The sequence below is a fragment of the Harpegnathos saltator genome, unplaced genomic scaffold (genome assembly GCF_003227715.2).
Source record: "Harpegnathos saltator strain DR-91 unplaced genomic scaffold, Hsal_v8.6 scaffold54, whole genome shotgun sequence".
Classification (NCBI taxonomy): domain Eukaryota; kingdom Metazoa; phylum Arthropoda; class Insecta; order Hymenoptera; family Formicidae; genus Harpegnathos; species Harpegnathos saltator.
The window spans coordinates 1,176,663-1,196,472 of NW_020230360.1; the positions used below are offsets into that span (position 1 = coordinate 1,176,663).

The 19,810-nt window shown below is 37.7% G+C and overlaps 2 protein-coding genes across 3 annotated transcripts; one reads left to right on the plus strand and one right to left on the minus strand.

Moving 5' to 3' along the window:
- The first annotated feature begins 958 nt into the window (after positions 1–958).
- On the plus strand, positions 959–4,852 carry awd (nucleoside diphosphate kinase). The gene is made up of 3 exons (XM_019844790.2): positions 959–1,313; positions 3,436–3,537; positions 4,075–4,852. Exons 1-3 carry the CDS (start codon positions 1,134–1,136, stop codon positions 4,303–4,305), a joined length of 513 nt encoding a protein of 170 aa, XP_019700349.1. The 5' UTR covers positions 959–1,133; the 3' UTR covers positions 4,306–4,852.
- A 631-nt stretch (positions 4,853–5,483) lies between these two features.
- Positions 5,484–19,286, minus strand: LOC105190538 (lipopolysaccharide-induced tumor necrosis factor-alpha factor homolog). Of its 2 annotated transcripts, none has more exons than XM_011153314.3 (4): positions 19,083–19,286; positions 9,531–9,655; positions 6,218–6,359; positions 5,484–6,128 (listed from the first exon to the last, which is right to left on the minus strand). In XM_011153314.3, the coding sequence occupies exons 2-4, from the start codon at positions 9,637–9,639 to the stop codon at positions 6,026–6,028; spliced, it is 354 nt and encodes a 117-aa protein (XP_011151616.1). In that variant the 5' UTR covers positions 9,640–9,655; positions 19,083–19,286; the 3' UTR covers positions 5,484–6,025. The 2 variants fall into 2 exon arrangements, with proteins under 2 accessions (XP_011151616.1, XP_025159127.1); XM_025303342.1 differs by lacking the exon at positions 19,083–19,286 and adding an exon at positions 18,522–18,542.
- Between the last annotated feature and the right edge of the window lie 524 nt (positions 19,287–19,810).

Consider the following 19,810-nt stretch of genomic DNA (forward strand, 5'->3'; position numbering starts at 1 on the left):
AGAGAGAGATGCGCTGAACGGACGAGCGGCCATTCGATTCGTCGACGGCTCGCTCGTTAGGAGAGGTTAGGCTCGCGCGGAAACAAATGGCGCGTAGCGCGAACTTTTCGAACGCGATCTTCCTCGCGATTTCTGCGACACGGCCGCGCGTGATCTTCGCGGCGGGAACGAGAGAAAATGTCGATAGCGCGTCGCAGAGGGTGCGAGCGAGGCTCGCAGAAGAAGCGGCCGGGAAAGCTTCGAGGAAGACCTGAAGCAGGATTCTCGAGGAAATATTGCACGCGGTTTTATGAAAATGTTGGCTGCGTTCCGATATATTCACTGCCAACACTGAAAATCTATAATATACGTGCCACAAATTATGTATTTCTAGTACTGGCAGTGAATTTTGGAACAACACAGCCGTAGCATGAACTATAGGTCTTTGTGGAAGATCGTCAAATAGGTAAATCAACGCTGTTTTTCATTTCCATTTCCTTAGATGTGACGTGCATTGCTTTCGCTTTCGGAAGGCAAACGGTGCAACTCTCGAGCGCTCGCCGCGAGAGAACAAGCTTGAAAACAGCCGAAGAATCTCGCGAGAAGACGCAATCGCGTGCACGAGAAGTTCACGTGACGCGCTCGGCGACTCTCGGGGATTCTCGGGCGGCGTCGTGAAGCCAAACCGAGCTGCGGGACCGCCAATCGATGCGCTTCCGCGCGCGACAGGCGCGTCACGTGATCGCTCAACAACGTGGCGTCCAACGACGGTGTCGCGTAATCTCGCGTGTTACACGTAATTTTTATCGGGATATCGAGACGAGCGAGGTGAAAGGACGAGAGTAGAATTCCTCGCTCGAGCGGTCGAAGCCGAAACAGCCAAATCGCTTCGTCCGTTCGTGATGTCGGCACGCGCACGAGTCGCATGATCTCTCTCTCTCTCTCTCTCTCTCTCTCTCTCTCTCTCTCTCGCGCGCCTTACAGCCCTGATCGCTCCGCCATCTTAACGTTCAGGAGGAACAAGTGCGTCCGGCGGCTTGACGACGCGTTACCTGCGACGTCATCCCGACATCCGCTCCCCACCTTCGGCGAGACCTGCCTGCCACGGCTCCCCGGCATCTCGGTCTCACTCCTTCGCGGCTCGTCGGCACCGCATGGTCCTGTGCTCAATCTCCATCTTGCTACAGATTATCTGCAAATCAGTCATGGCGGATACCAAGGAGCGCACTTTCATCATGATCAAGCCGGACGGCGTGCAACGCGGTCTCATCGGCAAGATCATCCAGCGCTTCGAGGATAAGGGCTTCAAGCTGCTGGCCATGAAGATGGTCTGGGTAAGCGGCCGTTCACGTGACTTCTCACTGCACTCGCGGTCAACGTGAGATCAATGGCAAGTTCGTGAGCGCGCCACGTGGCCCTGTGAGACATATATATATATGTATGTACATGCGGATTTGTTTGATTATATACCCAAAATTAAAGTCCGACTTGCCCTTTTTGTGTCAAATGCGCCACCGGCGAGTCGAGTATGTCCGATTGATCGCGAGCTAAAGCCGGCTTGTGTAAATTACTCGAGGCCCGTTATTTCTCGCCAAACTAGCGCTGAACTTCGGTCCTTCTCTTCTCGATACTTTATATACAGGGTGTCCCATTTAAAAACCCCCAGACAAATATCTGGAAAAATATGGAAGATACGGAAAAATGTTTCAGATAATCAAAAGTTGCATGGTTTTAAGGGGGACATAAAACAACTATATCAGTTTGTTTACAGATAACGCCATTTTCAAGATATTCACCGATAGTTACTTTTCTTAAATGGAAATCCCAATTTTTTATTGTATCATCTTTTTCTATCAATTTATTTGAACAACTTTTGTCTGAAACATTTTTTTATTTGCCTAATATTTTTTGAGATATTTAAGGAAAACTTGGTAACCTTTTCAATATTTAACTTACAATATCTCGCTAACTTATTGTCTAAACAAAAAATGGTATTAAACTTTTTTACTCTATTTAATCTCAAGAATATATTGTTACGATAGTATTTTGATTTTTGTTAATTTGATGATTTTGAAATTTCCAAAAGTCGATAAATTAACAAAGGTTAGGGCAGTAACAATATATTCTTGAGATCAAATACAGTAAAAAAGTCTAGTACTATTTTTTCTTCCGACAAATAATTAGCGAGATATTGTAAGTTAAATATTGAAATGTTACCAAGTTTTCCTTATATCTTCCTAAAATATCTCAAAATATTAAGTAAATAAAAAAATGTTGCAAATAAAAATTAATTGGTAGAAAAAGATGGTGTAATAAGAAACTGAGATTTCCATTTAAGAAAAGTAATGATCAGTACCTATCTCGAAAATAGCGCCATCTGTAAACAAATTGATATAGTTGTTTTATATCGCCCTAGAAACCATACAACTTTTGTCTAAAACATATTTCCATATCTTCCATATTTTTCGAGATATTTGCCTGGAGGGTGGGACATCTTGTATGTTTCACTCGAAAAACGAATAATGCAACCTGATAGACTTGAAAAACAGATATACGGATGAAACCGTTTTGAGAAAGAAAGAAAAAAACCAGAGCAGAGAAGTGTGACGTAACACGATTGCGATATGCAAATAAAAAAAAGTTGACGTGAAGCGCATCTTATTACGTATCTTAAAGGCAAATTTGATTAACTTGAAGACTCTGCAATCGAAGGGGCTTATAGCTGCGACAGGAAGCTGCATGGCTGAAAATCGCGATCGACGCGCGCGGCGCGAGACTTCAAATGCAAAATGAATCCTCTCGTCGAGTATAACTTTTCAATGCTTTGAAATATGAGTCAGTGAACTGAAATGTTTGGAACATAATTATGTAGGTATGGGAATGCTAAATATAAGATATTGGTCCCGACAATTGTTTATCAGTTGTTTATGAATAGTTTGATAAAAGTCGAGTTTGAGTTTACCTCTGAATCGTAAAAGTCTTCACTGGGATTCAATCATTTGGATGTCAGAGGTGGTTTCTTTGCAAACAAACTCGATGTTATACTTTAAAATGATCCCTTATGGTTATATACTTTCAAGGTTAGGTTAGGTTAAGTATATGATTAAATACATGTTATTTTACTATATGATGCAACTTTTTAATTTCATTAATCATTAATAATCTTATTGACAACATTATTTGTTACATGACAATAATTGAACAAATTTTGTCACTTAAATTCTTAAAATATTGATGCAGAGGTCAAAAAGTGTGTCTAATGGTTAGGAAGCAAAACTCGTTAAACTTGGTTTCTGTTTAATTATTAGGTCTGATATTTTATGATTTATCTCTGTCATACTTAGAGATGTGTGCTACAAAAATTGAGCTTGCAAGCTCATAAGAGTCCTTTGGAATTATATCTGAGAGAAATTTAAAACTTGTATAAAATGAAGTTTATTCTCTCATTTACCACAGCCCACCGAGAGCCTCTTGAAAGAACACTATGCTGATCTGGCATCGAAACCCTTCTTCTCAGGCTTGGTCAAATACATGAGCTCAGGACCAGTCGTACCGATGGTAAGTTCACGTTGCTATTAATCTTCAATGCTATGGATGCACATATGCGCTCTGTGAGTATCATTATTGTGTGGACTATGGGAATAAATATTTAATAAATCCTTTATATTTTTTATACAAGTGATGGTTACCAGATATCACAATAGATATTTGTACTCATGTTGTTAACAAGCAAGATTTTATTTGTCAGTCTGTTGCTTCTTGATTTTTCAAGATTTTTTTATTCTTTTATTAATAATTGAGTTACAATGGTCCAAATGTAATTATATCCTTGGAGATTATTTAGTTCTAAAGAGTTTTATATTCAGAAGATTAAATAATGTTGATATGTCGTGATAAACTCTATTCTTTAGTTTTGAAATGGTTGCACAAAGAACTTGTATCATTCAATTCTATATTTTGACTTTGGTCACAATGTTAAACTTGTGGTTTAAGTGATTTCTGACAAATTACACTGTTAAAGCAAAAATCAATGATATTTAATGAAAATTAAGAGTATAATAATGCAATTTTCTAATGAAATTTCCTACTTTACAGGTCTGGGAAGGATTGGACGTTGTAAAGACAGGTCGTGTAATGTTAGGCGAGACGAATCCGAAAGATTCCGCACCCGGCACAATCCGTGGTGATTATTGTATACAAGTCGGTCGTAACATCATCCACGGATCTGATTCCGTAGAGTCCGCCAAGAAAGAGATCAAGCTGTGGTTCGGAGAAAAAGAAGTGATCGACTGGGCGCGTGCGACTGACAACTGGATCTATGAGTAGTAAAAACTCGCGCACGTGACAACTGTTCTAAAAGACATCTCTCTACAAGTTTACTTCATTCGAGAGTATTCCTCAGTCTACGTTATCAGCTGGACCTTGTGCAGGCGACTCAAACTACTAAAGATGGAATTGACGTTTGTCGGAAAGTATCTTCCGAAACTTGTTACGAATAAATAAATTGAACTTCATTAAAAAAGTCGAGGGATCTCATCCACAAAATAAACAAAAAAAGAACGAGCTTCCGAAATCCACAAAAAACTATTGAATTTTCAAAACAGGACAATACTGACAAAATAAACTTTCACAAAAAAAATAAATAAAAAGTAAAATTTATAAAACTGAACAGTGTTTAAAAGATAAAAATAGGTTGCCATGAGAGGAAAAAAAGTAGCTGTGAAAGCTTACGAGACAAGAATAATGTTCAGAAAAAGACAAAAATAAGTTGCCGTATTTACAAAAGGTTTTCAGAAAAAGAACTAAGCAGTCGTAAGAACAAAAAAATAGCTGCCAGAACTTACAAGACAAGAACAATCCTCAGAAAATGAAAGAAAAAATAAACTGCTGCATTTACAAAAGTTTTCAGAAAATCAAAGAAGCTGTCATGAAGAAATAATAAAGTAATTGTAAAAAAATAAAAAAGTAAATTTAATAAACCGAAATTTAATAAATAAGGATAAGAAAATAAGCAAAAAATAAGCTGCCGATTTTATAAAAAAGAGCCATAAACAATTAAAACAAAAATAGCTGCCATAGAAAATAAAAAAAGAATTAATTCTGCCGAAATTTACAAAAAATAAATTACAGAAACTAAACATTTTACAATTTGTATCAAAAGGAACTATCGAAAATAAATCATTGTTATCAACTGCTATCACTGACATAGTAAAAGTTGTAAAACATTACACGTTTACAAATATAAGATTAATACAAAAATATCTATTAATATAATATCTATTAATATGATGGATTAATTTAATGTTTTTCTCCTTCTCTTTAATTCTCTTTGTCTGATTATTTTATTAATTTTAATTATTGTTTATTTTAAAAAACATCGGCGACTTGCGTTTACAGTTTTGAAGAAATTTTGTTATCGGTAGTTTGATTCTCGTTCCCCGACAATACATTCAAAAAAGGAAGAGGGAGGTATTGAAAAAAGGAAATAATTAATAGAAATAGCGAAACGAAAAGAGGTAGAGTATATTCTTAAATAAATGTGGAATGTGAAATAATGTTACACAGTGTCGCGTATTTATATATTTGCCGTGTGAGTAAAAAACATACATATAAATGTAACTCTGCGAGTCTAATATATCTTAATATTTTCCGTGATAGTTTCGATCAACACGGAATATTCGATCACAGGTACGGCAAGGTGAAATGTTTTGGTATCGCGCTACAGTGCGAAAACAATTACACGACTTTCTACTGTACTCACATTTACACGTATTGAACGGCAATCTTGCGAATAATATATGAACGACTTTACACACAATTTTCATTATCTTATAATCCTTGTACAAAAGAAGGAACGAACACTGAACTGTGCACACATCATCCTTTTTGTGTGAACTTGTATTTACAGAAGGGTTTACTACCGCAGCTGTCTCACGCGTGAACAATGAAATTGTTCAACGTCAGCCGCGTATGCTCCGTGCAGTCCGATCGATTGTAACGCGATGTCGCAGTGTTTACTTTGTATTCTTATCGCAGCTAAGGTAGATTAATTTTCGGACGCCCCGAGGTAAGCGCCGCAGGCTGGACAGTAATGCTTCTTGACTAAGCAGGTGTCCATGCAATAAGGACACGGCGCGCAACACCACAATCTGGAAGGAGAGAGAAGGATTGACGAATATACGTATATAATTGTGTGGTCTTATTCAATTAATTATATTCGCATCTCGCGAAGTCTTACCCAAAGATACAGAGGAGTAGCGCTATCAGGTGCGTCTTTGTGTTCGCTTCCGATTCCACCCGTGTGCTTACATTAGCGTGACACTGTGGACAGGTCATGCGCTGCGTTTCCGGGCCGAAATTTCCCGCCATGACGATCACATCTGCATTCGCATCATATTGAGTCACAGAATTATCGGGGTCATAGTTTATTAATCATCCGGAAAAGATCATATCTCATACAGCATAAGAATTGTAGCAAAATAGCTGCGTTGCAACGTTGCAGCAATATTGCTGCAACTTTTGTACTGTATGTACTGTATATATTATATGGGAATTTTATCCACATATGGCCACATATAATCGTACATAATTAAACAGGGTGTCCCATTTTAATTGCGCCTGATTAACATTGTAGAAAGTGGTCTGATAAGAATGTTTTAGACAAAAGTTCTTTGGTTTGAAGGGGCATAAGATAGCGATATCATTTCGTTTATAGATGGCGCCACTTTCGAGATATTCACTGATCATTTTTCTTATATAGAAACCCCAATTTTTTATTATACTAGAACACTACAGAGGTGCGCTACGCGCGCACTGTTTAGCTTTTATACTATATTAAAAAGAATACAACATTTGCACAATAAAAAAATATTTTTCGGTTCGAATAAGTAAATTTTAGTCAATCAAATCAGTACTCAAAAAAGTGCAAAATCTCGTGAAGGTTTAATCACGAATAACCACGAACTGTCAAAATATGCACGACAGTGCATACATACAGTGATTAAGATTTCTGTTTTCTCGAGTTACTTCAAACTGTACGACCGTCTTGAGTTGTAATATTAAGAACGGGAGAATACACTATAAAATATTTTTGCAAAATATATTGAAATAAAGAAATATGTTCACGAAATGAAATTTGCGATGTCTATCGAGTAGATTTATAAAATAACCCGAACATTTTTCTTTGGCTCTAATAATCAATAAGTAAAAATCGACGTGACATCTCTTCGTGAGGAAAAGAATGTTCCAAGTAATAGAATGACGTATTAATGACTTCTCTATCGTCAATAATATGTCGATAAGAGTATACTTATGGCATCATCTTGTTACTTGGAAAGTTGCGTGTTACATTAATTTCATGGTAATTTAATGAATGAGAATAAGTGTTCAGATTATCTTATAGATCCGCTTGACCGATTACAAGCGTCATTTTATAGCTATATCTTTTAATCTCGTATTTTTATCTCGTCATATTTTGCAAGAATTTTTAACGCGCATTTCCTCGTCTCTGACGTCAAGAGCTATGCGGCAGAGAATCAGGAACTGGTTTTTTAGTGTAGCTGGAGTCCTATGACGTGTACTTTCCGTGTATCCAGTCATGTGGCATTCCGTGACACACATTTTTTAAATAACATCTTTTTTAGCATTTTCGAATGATACCCCAGTCAGAACCACAACGTTGATTCGACGTCGATGAGGCTTGAATTAACGTTGATTCCACGTTCCATCGACCGTTTCAACATCAAACCAACATTATAGTTTTGACTGAGTACGATTCTGGATTTAACCAGATCTTTTACAAAGTTGGCTCAAATTTTTGCATGAAATACAAATATTACAAATATTTATATAAAAGAATATTTCAGGTCGTGCTAAAATATACTTGCAAAATACTTCGTTGTGCTACATATGACTATATAAAAGTCAGTCAACATCAATAAGGTAATTGTAATGAGGTTAATTCTTTGGAATGATTGCGCATGCACACAACTAGACCTCATTACAGTCGTTTCATAGTTGTTGATTGAATATAAAAAGACCACACAGTAGCAACCGGAGCATTTTGCAAGTGTGCTCTAGCATTCTTTCATACAAATATCTTTTTATTTGTAAATGGCATGCAAGAATTTTCAGCGTGTCATTTCTCTCGCTTCTAACATCATTATTTTATATAATTGTGGTGGGCAGGAGCCTTAGATTTTAAGCGAGCTGACCAGATTTCAGATTATGTTAACAGCACGGAAAACTTTCCGGAAGCTTTTCGCCAGATATTATAAGACTTGGAGCAAAAACCTCAAGACTCGCCGTATCCATTGTAGATCGAAACTCCCGTTTCCTCGTCGTGATTATCTTGAATGATATAATATCAAAAACGAGAAAATCCGTGTTAAAAATTCCTACGGATTAAGGCCAAACAAAGAAATGTATCCATAAAGTGACACTTGTAATCGATCGAGCACATTTCTGAAATGCTTTACAGAGTTTCCCTTTTGTCGAAGCAATCGATGAATAGAAAGATTCATGTGACCAAATTATATTATAGAGAAAAAATAAATTGAGAAGGATCACATATCCTGTCAATTTTACAGATTGTTTCACCGATTCATTCATCGATTGTTAAAGCAACAGGTGAGTTTTCGAAAAAACTCAATCAATTTTACAAATGTCATGAATGTATCTTTTCGTTTTATATTTTTCTTTTTATATCTCTCGTTTATTTATTTTTATATTTTATTTATCCAATTTATACATGAATTTTTATTTCAAATTTGAAATCAACGGCTCCAAAAACCTTTGAATTCTAATTTTTATACAAATTGAATGATTCTTTGAATTCTCGGCCTGTCATCAATAGAAAATTCAATCTTCTAGGAATGACTAAAGGAAATATTTTCCTGCTGGATACAGGAAAAATGTTGCAAAACTCATCAGAAAACAACGTCGCTTTAGCTATTAATAGTAGAAATATCTGTGGGAAGAAAAGTGGCCCAAACTATTGATGATGAAATATCAATTTTTATGCAAATCGAGGGATATTTTAAATTCCTCGCTATCATATTGAATCTCTATTGTTTTGACTTAACAAATTTCTATCTCAGAAACGAAATCAGAAATCAGGCTTTAAAAACATTAAAATTATTTCTTACGCAAATTGAACCATTTTAAGTTTTTTGTGTTGCCTATCCTATCGAATTTGCCATTTTGAATTCATAAATGTTTATTCCGAATGTGAAATCAACGGCTTCAAAAACCTTTGAATTCTAATTTTTATATAAATAGAATGATTCTTTTTGAGTTTTTAGTCCGCCATATTAAATCCTCCATTTTGAATTTCGCAGTTTTGACCTCGAATTTGAATTCAGCGACTCCAAACACATAAAAATATTGTGTCCTGTTTCAATCGCTTCGTTACAAGTATCTTTTTTTGGAATGCCCGGATGATTCCGCTATTAACATTTTGGGCTACTTTTCTTTCCGCGGATATTTTCATTATCAACAACTAAAGCTGTTAATCGGCCAACCGTACGTGAATTCGTCGATTTGGTACTTACGTGGCATTTGCATTTGCGGTTGTTGCTGCTGCTGCTGCTGCTCGTAAGGAGGTGGCGGCACAAAACCAGGCGCGAAACCGGACGGGGGCGGCTGATCATTTTTGTTCATTGTCGCTGTTCGTCTCCTGATTGGCAAACCGAAAGCACAAAAAGAAGGATATTACAATGTCGTGGAGGAAATCGATAGCGGGTAGATGTTTTGTACGTGTATCTCGTGCGAAGTCGTATGAATCATTAGCGGGATCGTAAAATTGCTGATAAAGACAAAGAAGGCGGGAAGGGTCGCGCGGAAATACAAAGCTGAGTTTGTAATAGACCTGTTCTGAAATCGGTTTCGAAAATTTTCGTTTTAATCATAAGGTTGGTAGGCCTTAAACTGACCTAGATACGTTCCATTTATCTTAATTGATCATTTATCAAGATGATAAATAATGAAAAATGTATCCATTTCTCTATCCGATATTACAAAATTAATAGTTAAAATCTAGTTTATCTAGTTTATAAACAGTAATAGATATGATTGTGAACGTCCGAGCGTAATCAGCTGAACAATTACGGAGCGTATCTGAGTTAGTTTAAGGCGCCTACTAACCTTACAACTAAAACCAAAGTTTCCAAAACCAATTTTAGAACAGGTTTAATAAAAATCGTAAAATCGTAAGAAAATCGACTAATCGCACTCGATTATCCTCCTCGAGGTCGGAGAATAATCGATACTGTGATTGATCAACGTTCTTACGACCTTACGACTCTTATTGTAGATCCTGTTTAAGAAACTCGAGACCCGGTGACGTCGTGGGCACGGAATTCTTTGCCGGCCGAAGACGAGAATAGGATCGCACGTACGGAAACAGATTGCCGATCTCGAGAGCCGACATGGAGCGACATTTTGCGAACCGATTAGACGCGCACTCGAACGACCTTGTGCGCCGATCAATGATGACCTCTACGCGGTCATGCGAAATAGAGCGTGAAAGCAGTTTCCTAATTTCGTGTTTTCAGTTCTCCGGGATTTCTGTTATACGCGAGACGACAGAATGATATCTTATTCCGACGTTGTATAAGACGACCGATCGTCATCGAGTTTGTTTTGTTGACGAGAAATTCCCCACATCTCTCTTTCCGTCTCTCCTTCGCTTTCGTCTTCTCCTCCCGCTCGCGAAACCAGTATCGGTTGCGCTCAGCGCGTTTACAATTTTTGCACGCCGCGCGTCCGCGTGCACGCAAGCGAACGTCGTTCACGCGATTTCTACCGATTATCTTATCGTAGTGTTTGCAATTTGAACGCGGCGCAGTTTTTTGCGACTCTTCGTAATCTTCCCGTTATAGAAGTTACCGAGTATTTCTCATTAAGTCTCGTTGGAACAAACAGGTTCGAGTAGAAGTTGTGTCGAACAGTTGCTAAATAAGAAGGCACGCTCGATCGATCCAAATTCATCAGTCCATTCATGAAATTCTGAACGTTCCCAGATAGCACAGAGGTGAATGGAAGTTCATAAGGAATTCATTGTAAAGAATAGTTGCAGAACGAGTAAAGTGAATATCTGAAGAATACTTCATGAATACTTCGCGCAGTATTTATAAAAAAGTACGGAAGAGCGTTGATTGGTTGTTCGAATCATAAATCTTCCATCCGGCACGCTCATTCCCGTATTGTATGATCTCATCCTTAGAACACAGCCTCTATAATGCATACGTGAATATACCAACTATTTTGTACAAGTGTTATCCACGTTATCGAGTATTTCCTGTAGTGATTCGGTTATTTTTTTATTTTCGAGACTTGATACTTGAATAACTTGTAGTATGAGGAGAAAGGACAACACGGACTATAAATATTTCATGTAATAAGTAGGTTAAATTGATTTAATTTCTTATACGAGTATACATTTCTTCTTAAATTTACCATATAATCTCAAAATCAATATTATTGATCAATATTATGTATAGATATAATATTATTTTCTTTCATTCAGTTAATTTTATAAAATCTTATTAAATGTCTATTCTTTCCTTTACGGTTTATTATACAATTTTGATTATTTTATTGCAGATTAAACTGGGCCGATTTTTAGAATTGAACACTCTTTAGGATGCTCTTTAGGATTATCTATCCTAAAATAAGATAGAACTAACAATTAGGAGGCAGAAGCGCGCTATTAACTCAATGGACACAATTTGGAATACAGCCATGGATTGAAAGTAATGTGATGTAAATGTTATTGACAGAATTACCCAGAATTACCAATTACCCAAGAATTACCCATTACAAAAAATAAGAAGAAAAATTAAGAACCAGAGAGAAAATTAATTAGAAACGCCTGTTTCTAATTAATTTTCAGGTTTTTCTCCAAATTTTTCTACTTGGGTAATATTATTTTAGTTTAATTATGAAATATGGCATTCCCTTTATGCTACAGACAATAAGGACATTTTTTTTTTAACAAATGTATATGTCTTTGAATCTTTACAGGCGTACAACTCGAGATAAAAAATATAAGCAATTAGATGAAATATGAAAATTATTTCGTGGACAGCTTATTTTATTAAAGATATTTAAGTTTATATATTGTACAAATGTATACACGCGTGCAATATAATATAATATTATTTATATTATTATAAAAATATAATTTTCATTATATTATATTTTGTGCTTTTTACTCTCTCCTACAACTATTTTGTAATCATCTTTCTGTTCTCAAACTCTATTCCTCTTAAATTCGTTAATTATACATCTATTGATCAGAAAAATATCTCTACATGAGTACATCACGAACTTCTGGGAAATTCCAATCATGGTGCATGTAACTTCCCTAGTCATTCTTCCAGTATTCTTTTACGAATTCCTGAGGAACTGTAGCTCAAAAAGGAAGAACACTTTGTGAATACGTTGAGAATTAATTGTGCTATCTGGGAATTGTTACTTCCGATGGGCTGTCGCATGCGCGCGTACGCACGTACCTTCGAATGAACCGTCACGATTGTTCGCTCGTTTCCGAATTGTCGTAAGAAATGGCACTCTTCTGTCAAGTCTCGCGACGTGTCATCGCGTTATGCGTGCGAAGCTGTCTCGAAAAAAAAAAAGAACGATGCAGATTGCATGCGACACTTGCTGCGCACGGACTGTACATGCGCATACGTATGTACACAGGAACTTGTCAGGTACGTGACTCACATCTCAATTTCGTTTATTTCAATGACGCTTTAACTTGATATATGAAGATAACAAGTGATCTAATTGCATCGTTACATGCTCGACTGCTCGATAAGTCGACAGCTCGACGTAGCGGCAACTATCGTCCAGTGTTAACAGTTAATCCCTTCGAACCGTATCTTTCCCGTCTTCTTCTTTTCGCGGGCACACCTTTTATGGAAAAGTACTATCGGCTATGATTGAATTGATAGTGATAAATTATTGTTGCTCCGTAATTTCAGTATTCCCGTATGAGCGATAAATTCACTGAACGGCAATCGCTTATCACAGCCGATAATAGTACAATGAGTAATTACTCATTCATTAGTAATTATTCATTACTCATACATTTAGTATTCAAATTACTAAGCAACAATCATTTATCACTCGCTAGTTTACCACAGCTAGTTATATTAAGAGTTATTTTGAGGATAAGACGGTGAATGCGGATTGCTTCTAGAGGTAAATCCTTTTCTCATGGAATCCACTTATTACCGGAAAGATGGGAAAAAGTTGTAGCAAGCGACGGAAAATATAATATATTATAATATAATATTGTATAATGTTATATTATATTATATTATATATTTAAATATGAGGTTGGTACAAAAATAATTATTTTTATGTATCGAGCATAAAGACGCGTATATCAGTTAAAAATTATATTTATTAATCAAAATAAAGGTCACTTCGAAAGGTCAGGTTCGACCGCACATATTCCTCCCGACGGGAAACAAGTTTGTTTATTTCTACAATATATAATTCTGGAAAAGGTAACGGTAGTTAGGAAAATTGACGTCCAACTTAAAATGATAAGAACTAGGGTTGGGAAAGTTATTTTGTAAAAGTATCTAGTTACAGTTACAGTTTTTTCATTGAAAAACTAAGTAGTTACAGTTACAAGTTACTGACCTACAAAAATAATATGTTATAGTTATTTAGAAAGTAACGAGTCGTTACTTTTCAGTTATTTTTTATAATAATTGTGCTATTATTTTAAATTTCGTAATTGTATAAATCCCTTCAATTTTATTAGGAGTATATTAGGAAATAAGTTTCCGCCGTTTGACAAAAGATGGCCCCATCAGAAGGTTATGTTGAAATTGTCAGATGTAAAACGTAATATCGTAAGGTTGGACATCTGGTAACAACATAACCTTAAAGTATTAGTGACTCCGTATCAGCATCACAATTTTTTTCGTGCGAAAATGTCAAGTTTTGTGCCGAATAAGCGTCATTTGCGAGAACTTTTGATTTACTTCTTTAATTTGAAGAAATCTGCAGCTGAGGCGCATCGATTGCTTGTAGAAGCATATGGTGAGATTGCTTTAAGTGAGAGAAGTTGTCGTGAGTGGTTTCAAAAGTTTTAAAACAGTGAGTTTGACGTGAAAGACAAAGAACGTAGTGGAAGGCCGCAAATGTGCGAAGACACGGAATTGGAAGCATTATTGGAGGAAGATTCGTGCCAAACGCAAAAAGAACTTGCACTTACATTAGAAGTGACTCAACAAGCAATTTCACATCGTTTAAAATCGTTGGAAATGATTAAAAAACAAGGAAATTGGGTTCCATATGAACTGAAGCCTAGAGACGTTGAACGCCGATTTTGCACGTGTGAAATGCCAGGCATAAAAGAAAGGGTTTTTTGCATCGTATAGTCACTGGTGATGAAAAATGGATCCACTACGATAACCCAAAGAAGAGAAAATCATGGGGACTACCTGGCCATGCTTCAACATCGACAGCCAAACCGAATATTCATGGAAAAAAACTCATGCTGTGTATTTGGTGGGATCAACTTGGTATCGTGTATTATGAGCTGCTCAAACCGAGCGAAACCATTACTGGAGCTCTCTACCGAACACAATTAATGAGATTGAGCCGAGCACTCAAGGAATAACGCGCCCATTACTACTCCAGACACGACAAAATTATTCTCCTATTTCTCCCTCAAAACCTATTTGGAAACACTTAATTGGGAAGTCCTACCCCACCCGCCGTATTCACCAGACATTGCCCCTTCCGATTATCACTTGTTCCGGTCGATGGCACATGGCCTGTCTAAGCAGTGCTTTACATCATATGAAGATACTAAAAATTGGGTCGATTCGTGGATAGCCTCAAAAGATGAAGAGTTCTTCCGACGTGGTATCCGAATGCTGCCAGAAAGATGGGAAAAAGTAGTGGCTAGTGATGGACAATACTTTGAATAAAACGTAATGTATCGTTCTTTCACAATAAATTCCTAATTTTTGATAGAAAACGGCGGAAACTTATTTGTACTCCTAATATATAAAAGTAATTTGTTGATTATTATATATTCCTTATGTTGTATATAATTTTTACAAATTAGATTCATTAATTTAAATAAGCAATTTATATTTATTATTTAAGACTATTATACAGTGACAATTATAAGAAAGTGAGTAAATTTGATGAGGAGAATAAATACTAAAAATACTAAAAATAATCTTAACAGCAAAAATTAAATTTTTTCACTAAAAAATATATTGATATTTTATAAATAAAGACTTATATGTTTTCTTAAATTTGCAGTTGAAGTTCTACTTGCACGAATAATTGTTTTGCTAGCACAAATTTCGCAGAAAAATGTCCAGTTGTTCTTGTTTCCAAATTTTTGGTATGACTCGAATATTTCTGTATATGCTGACCATGGCATTTTATAACCCTTCTCCGAAGATTGAAATGTTTTATCCATTGCTTGAATTTTATATACAGAGTGTCCCATTTTAATGTCTCACCCCAAATAACTCTCCAGTATTGAAATTTTAAGGAAAATGATCCGAAAAAAAATCTGAAAAAAAGTTGTAGGGATTTAAGTGAGCTACCTTATGATGACCTTGACCTCTATTTTCAAGGTCACTTGAAGGTCAACTTGCGTTTTTTAAATGGGAACCCTTATTTTTTATTACACTATTTTTTTCTACTAGTTAATTTGAACAACTTTTGTCCAAAACATTTTTTTACTTGTCTAATATTTTTTGAGATATTTGAGGAAATCTCGATAACTTTTTCAATATTTAACTTACGATATCTCGCTAACTATTTGTCGGAAGAAAAAGTGATACTAGACTTTCTTGCTTTATTTATTCTCAAGTATGTATTGTTACAATAGCGCCTTGATTTTTGTTAATTTACTGATTTTTGGAAATTTCAAAATCATCAAATTAACAAAAATCAGGGCGCTATCCTAACAATATATTCTTGAGACCAAGTAGAGCAAAAAAATCTAGTACCACTTTTTCTTCCGACAAATAGTTAACGAGATATCGTAAGTTAAATATTGAAAAAGTTATCAAGTTTTTTTCAAATATCTCAAAAAATATTAGACAAATAAAAAAATTTTTTAGACAAAAGTTGTTCAAATTAACTAGTAAAAAAACAGTGTAAAAAAAATAAGGGTTTCCATTTAAAAAACGCAAGTTAACCTTCAAATGATCTTGAAAATAGAGGTCAAGGTTATCATAAGATAGCTCACTTAAATCCCTACAACTTTTATTCAGATAATTTTCTTTGAAACTTCAATACTGAAGAGTTATTTGAGGTGGGACATTAAAATGGGACACCCTGTATAACTGAAACCACGCAGCGCACTTCACGCTGAACACAGGTTATGTTAATAAATAAGACTGGCGACGCGCAACGGAAATGTCTAATATGCATACAATTTTTTTGAATGGAATACAGATTGCATTCGGAGAAGAGACTATCTATTGCGCTATTGCGTTATTTTATCCTTGTTTTACATCAAATAAATGATAAAGATGGATGACGCAATGACATGTTTTCCAGATGCAACCAAAATAACTGTATGTTTATTGAATATCAAGCATCGCACATCGCACTACCGTGCTGGTCTACCAGAAACTCAAGTTTGAAATATATAAAGTAACTGTTAAAGTAACCATTAAATTAGTTACTAGTTATCGAACAAATGTAACTAAGTTAAGTCACAGTTGTAGACGGAAAAAACGGGACGAAGTTAAGTTATAGTTACCAAAAAAAAAAAAAAAAGAAAAATAACTAACTGTAACTTCGTTACAAGTAACGAGTTACTTCCCAACCCTGATAACTGCCGCAATTACTTTGCGCCAACCTAATAATTTGGGTAATAAATAACAATCTCCACTCATCGTAAATCCCCAGAATGAGCCGAAACACCTGATACTTTTTTACAGGCGATGCTCGATGGCTTTCGGCGCGAGCCTCCGTCTGGCGAAGGCAGAGGAGCTCGACGCGAGGAATGTGAAATCTCTACCGTTGATCGGTACTTTCCAAACGACCTCCTCATTGATGCCGTCGCGGGTGCCGCTGATAATGTATGCGACGTGAGGATAAATTTAAACGCGCGCCATGTGTAAGACGAGTGTGCACCTCCTCGCATGAGAGACTCAAGGTGAACGCGATGCGCCACCAATGCCGGTCCAAATAATATATTGCGACGCTCGGGAGCGCACTTGCGGCGACGAAAGAATCGCTCCTCGCGAGGCGACTTGCTCGCCGCCTGCCTTTTGCACGGGCCTGCTCGCCGTCTGCGTTTCTACCTGCGGAATCCGCCCGTGTCTGTCTATTCGACTCGCGCGACTGCGCGTGTCAATTGTGCCACATCCAAATATTTTCCACGCTCGGGACACAAAGTGCGCACGTAGCCCTGTGGCGAGTAATCGATCCCACCGACGTCCGGGAAAAATAAACAGCCGTCTCGGCTTGATCGTTGAACGCAGATTCAGAGAAGGAGATAACTAAGAGGGGCGGAGCACCTTTATCGCCTTCAGCGAACTCAGCGCGAGCTCGTCACTTCCCTAGTAGCATATATTGTTGAGCCAATATTGACTACAAATTGGGTCCCCAATATCGGCCAATGTAACCCCAATGTAAGTCAATATTGGTATAACAATGCTATGCAATATTGGCGATATCTTGTAATTTGATATCTGACCAACATTGGCTGCATATTAGGATACATTGGGGCCAATGTAACCACAATGTAAGTCAATATTGGTATAACAATGCTATACAATATTGGCGATATATTGATATTTAATGTCTAACCAATATTGGCTGTATGTTGGGATACATTGGGCCAATGTAACCCCAATTTATGTCGCCGTAACCAATGTAACTCCAATGTAACGCCAATGAAGTATGCTACTAGGGTTTGTGTCTCATTCCCGCTTAATCTGCCTCCGGTTTTCTGCCTGATTTACAATCCCTTTTAATAGATCGCTTTTCTCCTCGTGGCCGCCTCGCCGCGGCTAGACCGCTCGTAAAAACTCCATGACGGCATTGGCGGGGTATGCGAAATGTTCCATGCGAATTACATCATTAACGATTCGTCCAAACGCGGGTGCCCTCTCCGAGTGCCCCAACACCACTCGATTATCCAGGGTCAACCGGATAGCTTTTAACGCGTTCTCGATCCGATTTTATCTGTCTCTCTCCCGCATCGATCGCGAGGTCCGAAAAAACGGGAATTTTGGCGCCTCCGCTCGATCGTCCTTCCGTCGCGATCGCGTTTGTTTTCACAAGACGCGAAGCGCTGACTTTGGGCGTTTATCATTCAGCGAAATCGCGAGCATCACTCTGCTCTTGTTTTGTGTTTGATAAGTGACACAGAGATAAGACCATCCTTGATACCGATCGGGTAACTTTTCTCGGAAGGCGGGCGAACGATTTCACGCGAACTCGACGTCACGCGTAACCTTCGAACAAGCCGACTTCCATGCCGTGCAACTTTTCGAATGAGAAGAAATGTGAAACTTTTCATTTCTCACGTTGCCGCTCCTGGCGAGGAGCTGCATCGTCGACTTCTGTCACGTAACTTAGGAAGCACTCTTGATTGTTCGCCAAAATGACACCTTTGGCAGCACGTAGTCGTCGAATGTAATAGTAACATTGGCTGCGTTCAGCAGAACAAAGTGATCAGTGAGCGCTTAGTGATTCTCGCTCCTGATTGGTAAATACTTCTGGGTCTATGAAGAATCTAAAAGAATATTCCAATCACAGACAATAATCACTAAGCGCTCACTGATAATTTTGTTCTATTGAACGTAGCCATTAATAAAGTACGAAGAAAAGCAGCGATCGCTTGAGCGTCCGGGTGTCCCCCTCGACGTCGACGCGGTTTGACCCGACGCGACGGACCCGAACTTTCTTCCGCGCGAGAAATCGTGCGTCGATTTCTCGAGTCAACGCGATGCGTGTTTCCGCTCAAACTCGTTGTCAAACTCGCGAATCGTTCCGCGTTTCCCTCCCCGTCGCGAAACAACGTCGCCTCGCGCGACTTGAAAATGCCTGGAGTCCTCGAGTCTCGTCTAATAATAGATAGTGCATACCTGTTGCGCTAAACGTAGTGCGTGTGGCACGTCGTGGAACGTCGTTGCACCAATGTTCACTTCACGACGCCGAGAACCAACTACCGGGATCGTCGCTCTTCCGATGTATATGGCTTCAGCCGCTTCCATGCACCGGTTTCTTAACGGCGCGCTTTATCGCGGGTGGGAGTATCTATGGGCGAATGAGCGAACGAACGTCGACGAACGCCGGTGAAGGCAACCAGCGATGAGGCGATCCCGGTGAGAACGACTGCGAGAGTCACCGGCATCGACATACCGCGGCTAATTAGCGTATCTAACACTTAAAAGCTATCCCAGTCAGAACCATAATGTTGATTCGACGTTGAAATGGTCGATGAAATGTTGAATCGACGTTAATTCAACTTTCATCGACGTCGAATCAACGTTGTGGGTATCCCTCTCAGAAACATAACGTTGATTGGACGTTGATTTGACGTTGAAATGGCCGATAAAATGTTGAATCGACGTTAATTCAACCCTCATCAACCTTTTGTTGATCAGGGTTGAATCAACACCCTTGAATCAACAAGTTGTGGTTCTGACTGGGTATTATTTTCGGGTAAATTACGTTAATGCTATCATGGACAAAATTTCATCCCGGTATACAGGGTGTTAACGAAAAGGGTTCAAGCCTTTAAGGGCAGATAGTACTGACAAAATGTCCTGGAAAAAAGTCCTGGTAAACATGAATCGAAAAATTAATATTA

Bases quoted from the DNA above. Each gene is read 5' to 3' on its own strand.
- awd (XM_019844790.2), top strand. From the start codon at position 1,134: ATGGTCCTGTGCTCAATCTCCATCTTGCTACAGATTATCTGCAAATCA. The intron at 1,314-3,435 runs GTAAGCGGCCGT...CATTTACCACAG, and splicing joins TGGCCATGAAGATGGTCTGG to CCCACCGAGAGCCTCTTGAA. The intron at 3,538-4,074 runs GTAAGTTCACGT...CCTACTTTACAG, and splicing joins CAGGACCAGTCGTACCGATG to GTCTGGGAAGGATTGGACGT.
- LOC105190538 (XM_011153314.3), bottom strand. From the start codon at position 9,639: ATGAACAAAAATGATCAGCCGCCCCCGTCCGGTTTCGCGCCTGGTTTT. The intron at 6,360-9,530 runs GTAAGTACCAAA...ATGCGAATGCAG, and splicing joins ACCGCAAATGCAAATGCCAC to ATGTGATCGTCATGGCGGGA. The intron at 6,129-6,217 runs GTAAGACTTCGC...CTCTCCTTCCAG, and splicing joins CTACTCCTCTGTATCTTTGG to ATTGTGGTGTTGCGCGCCGT.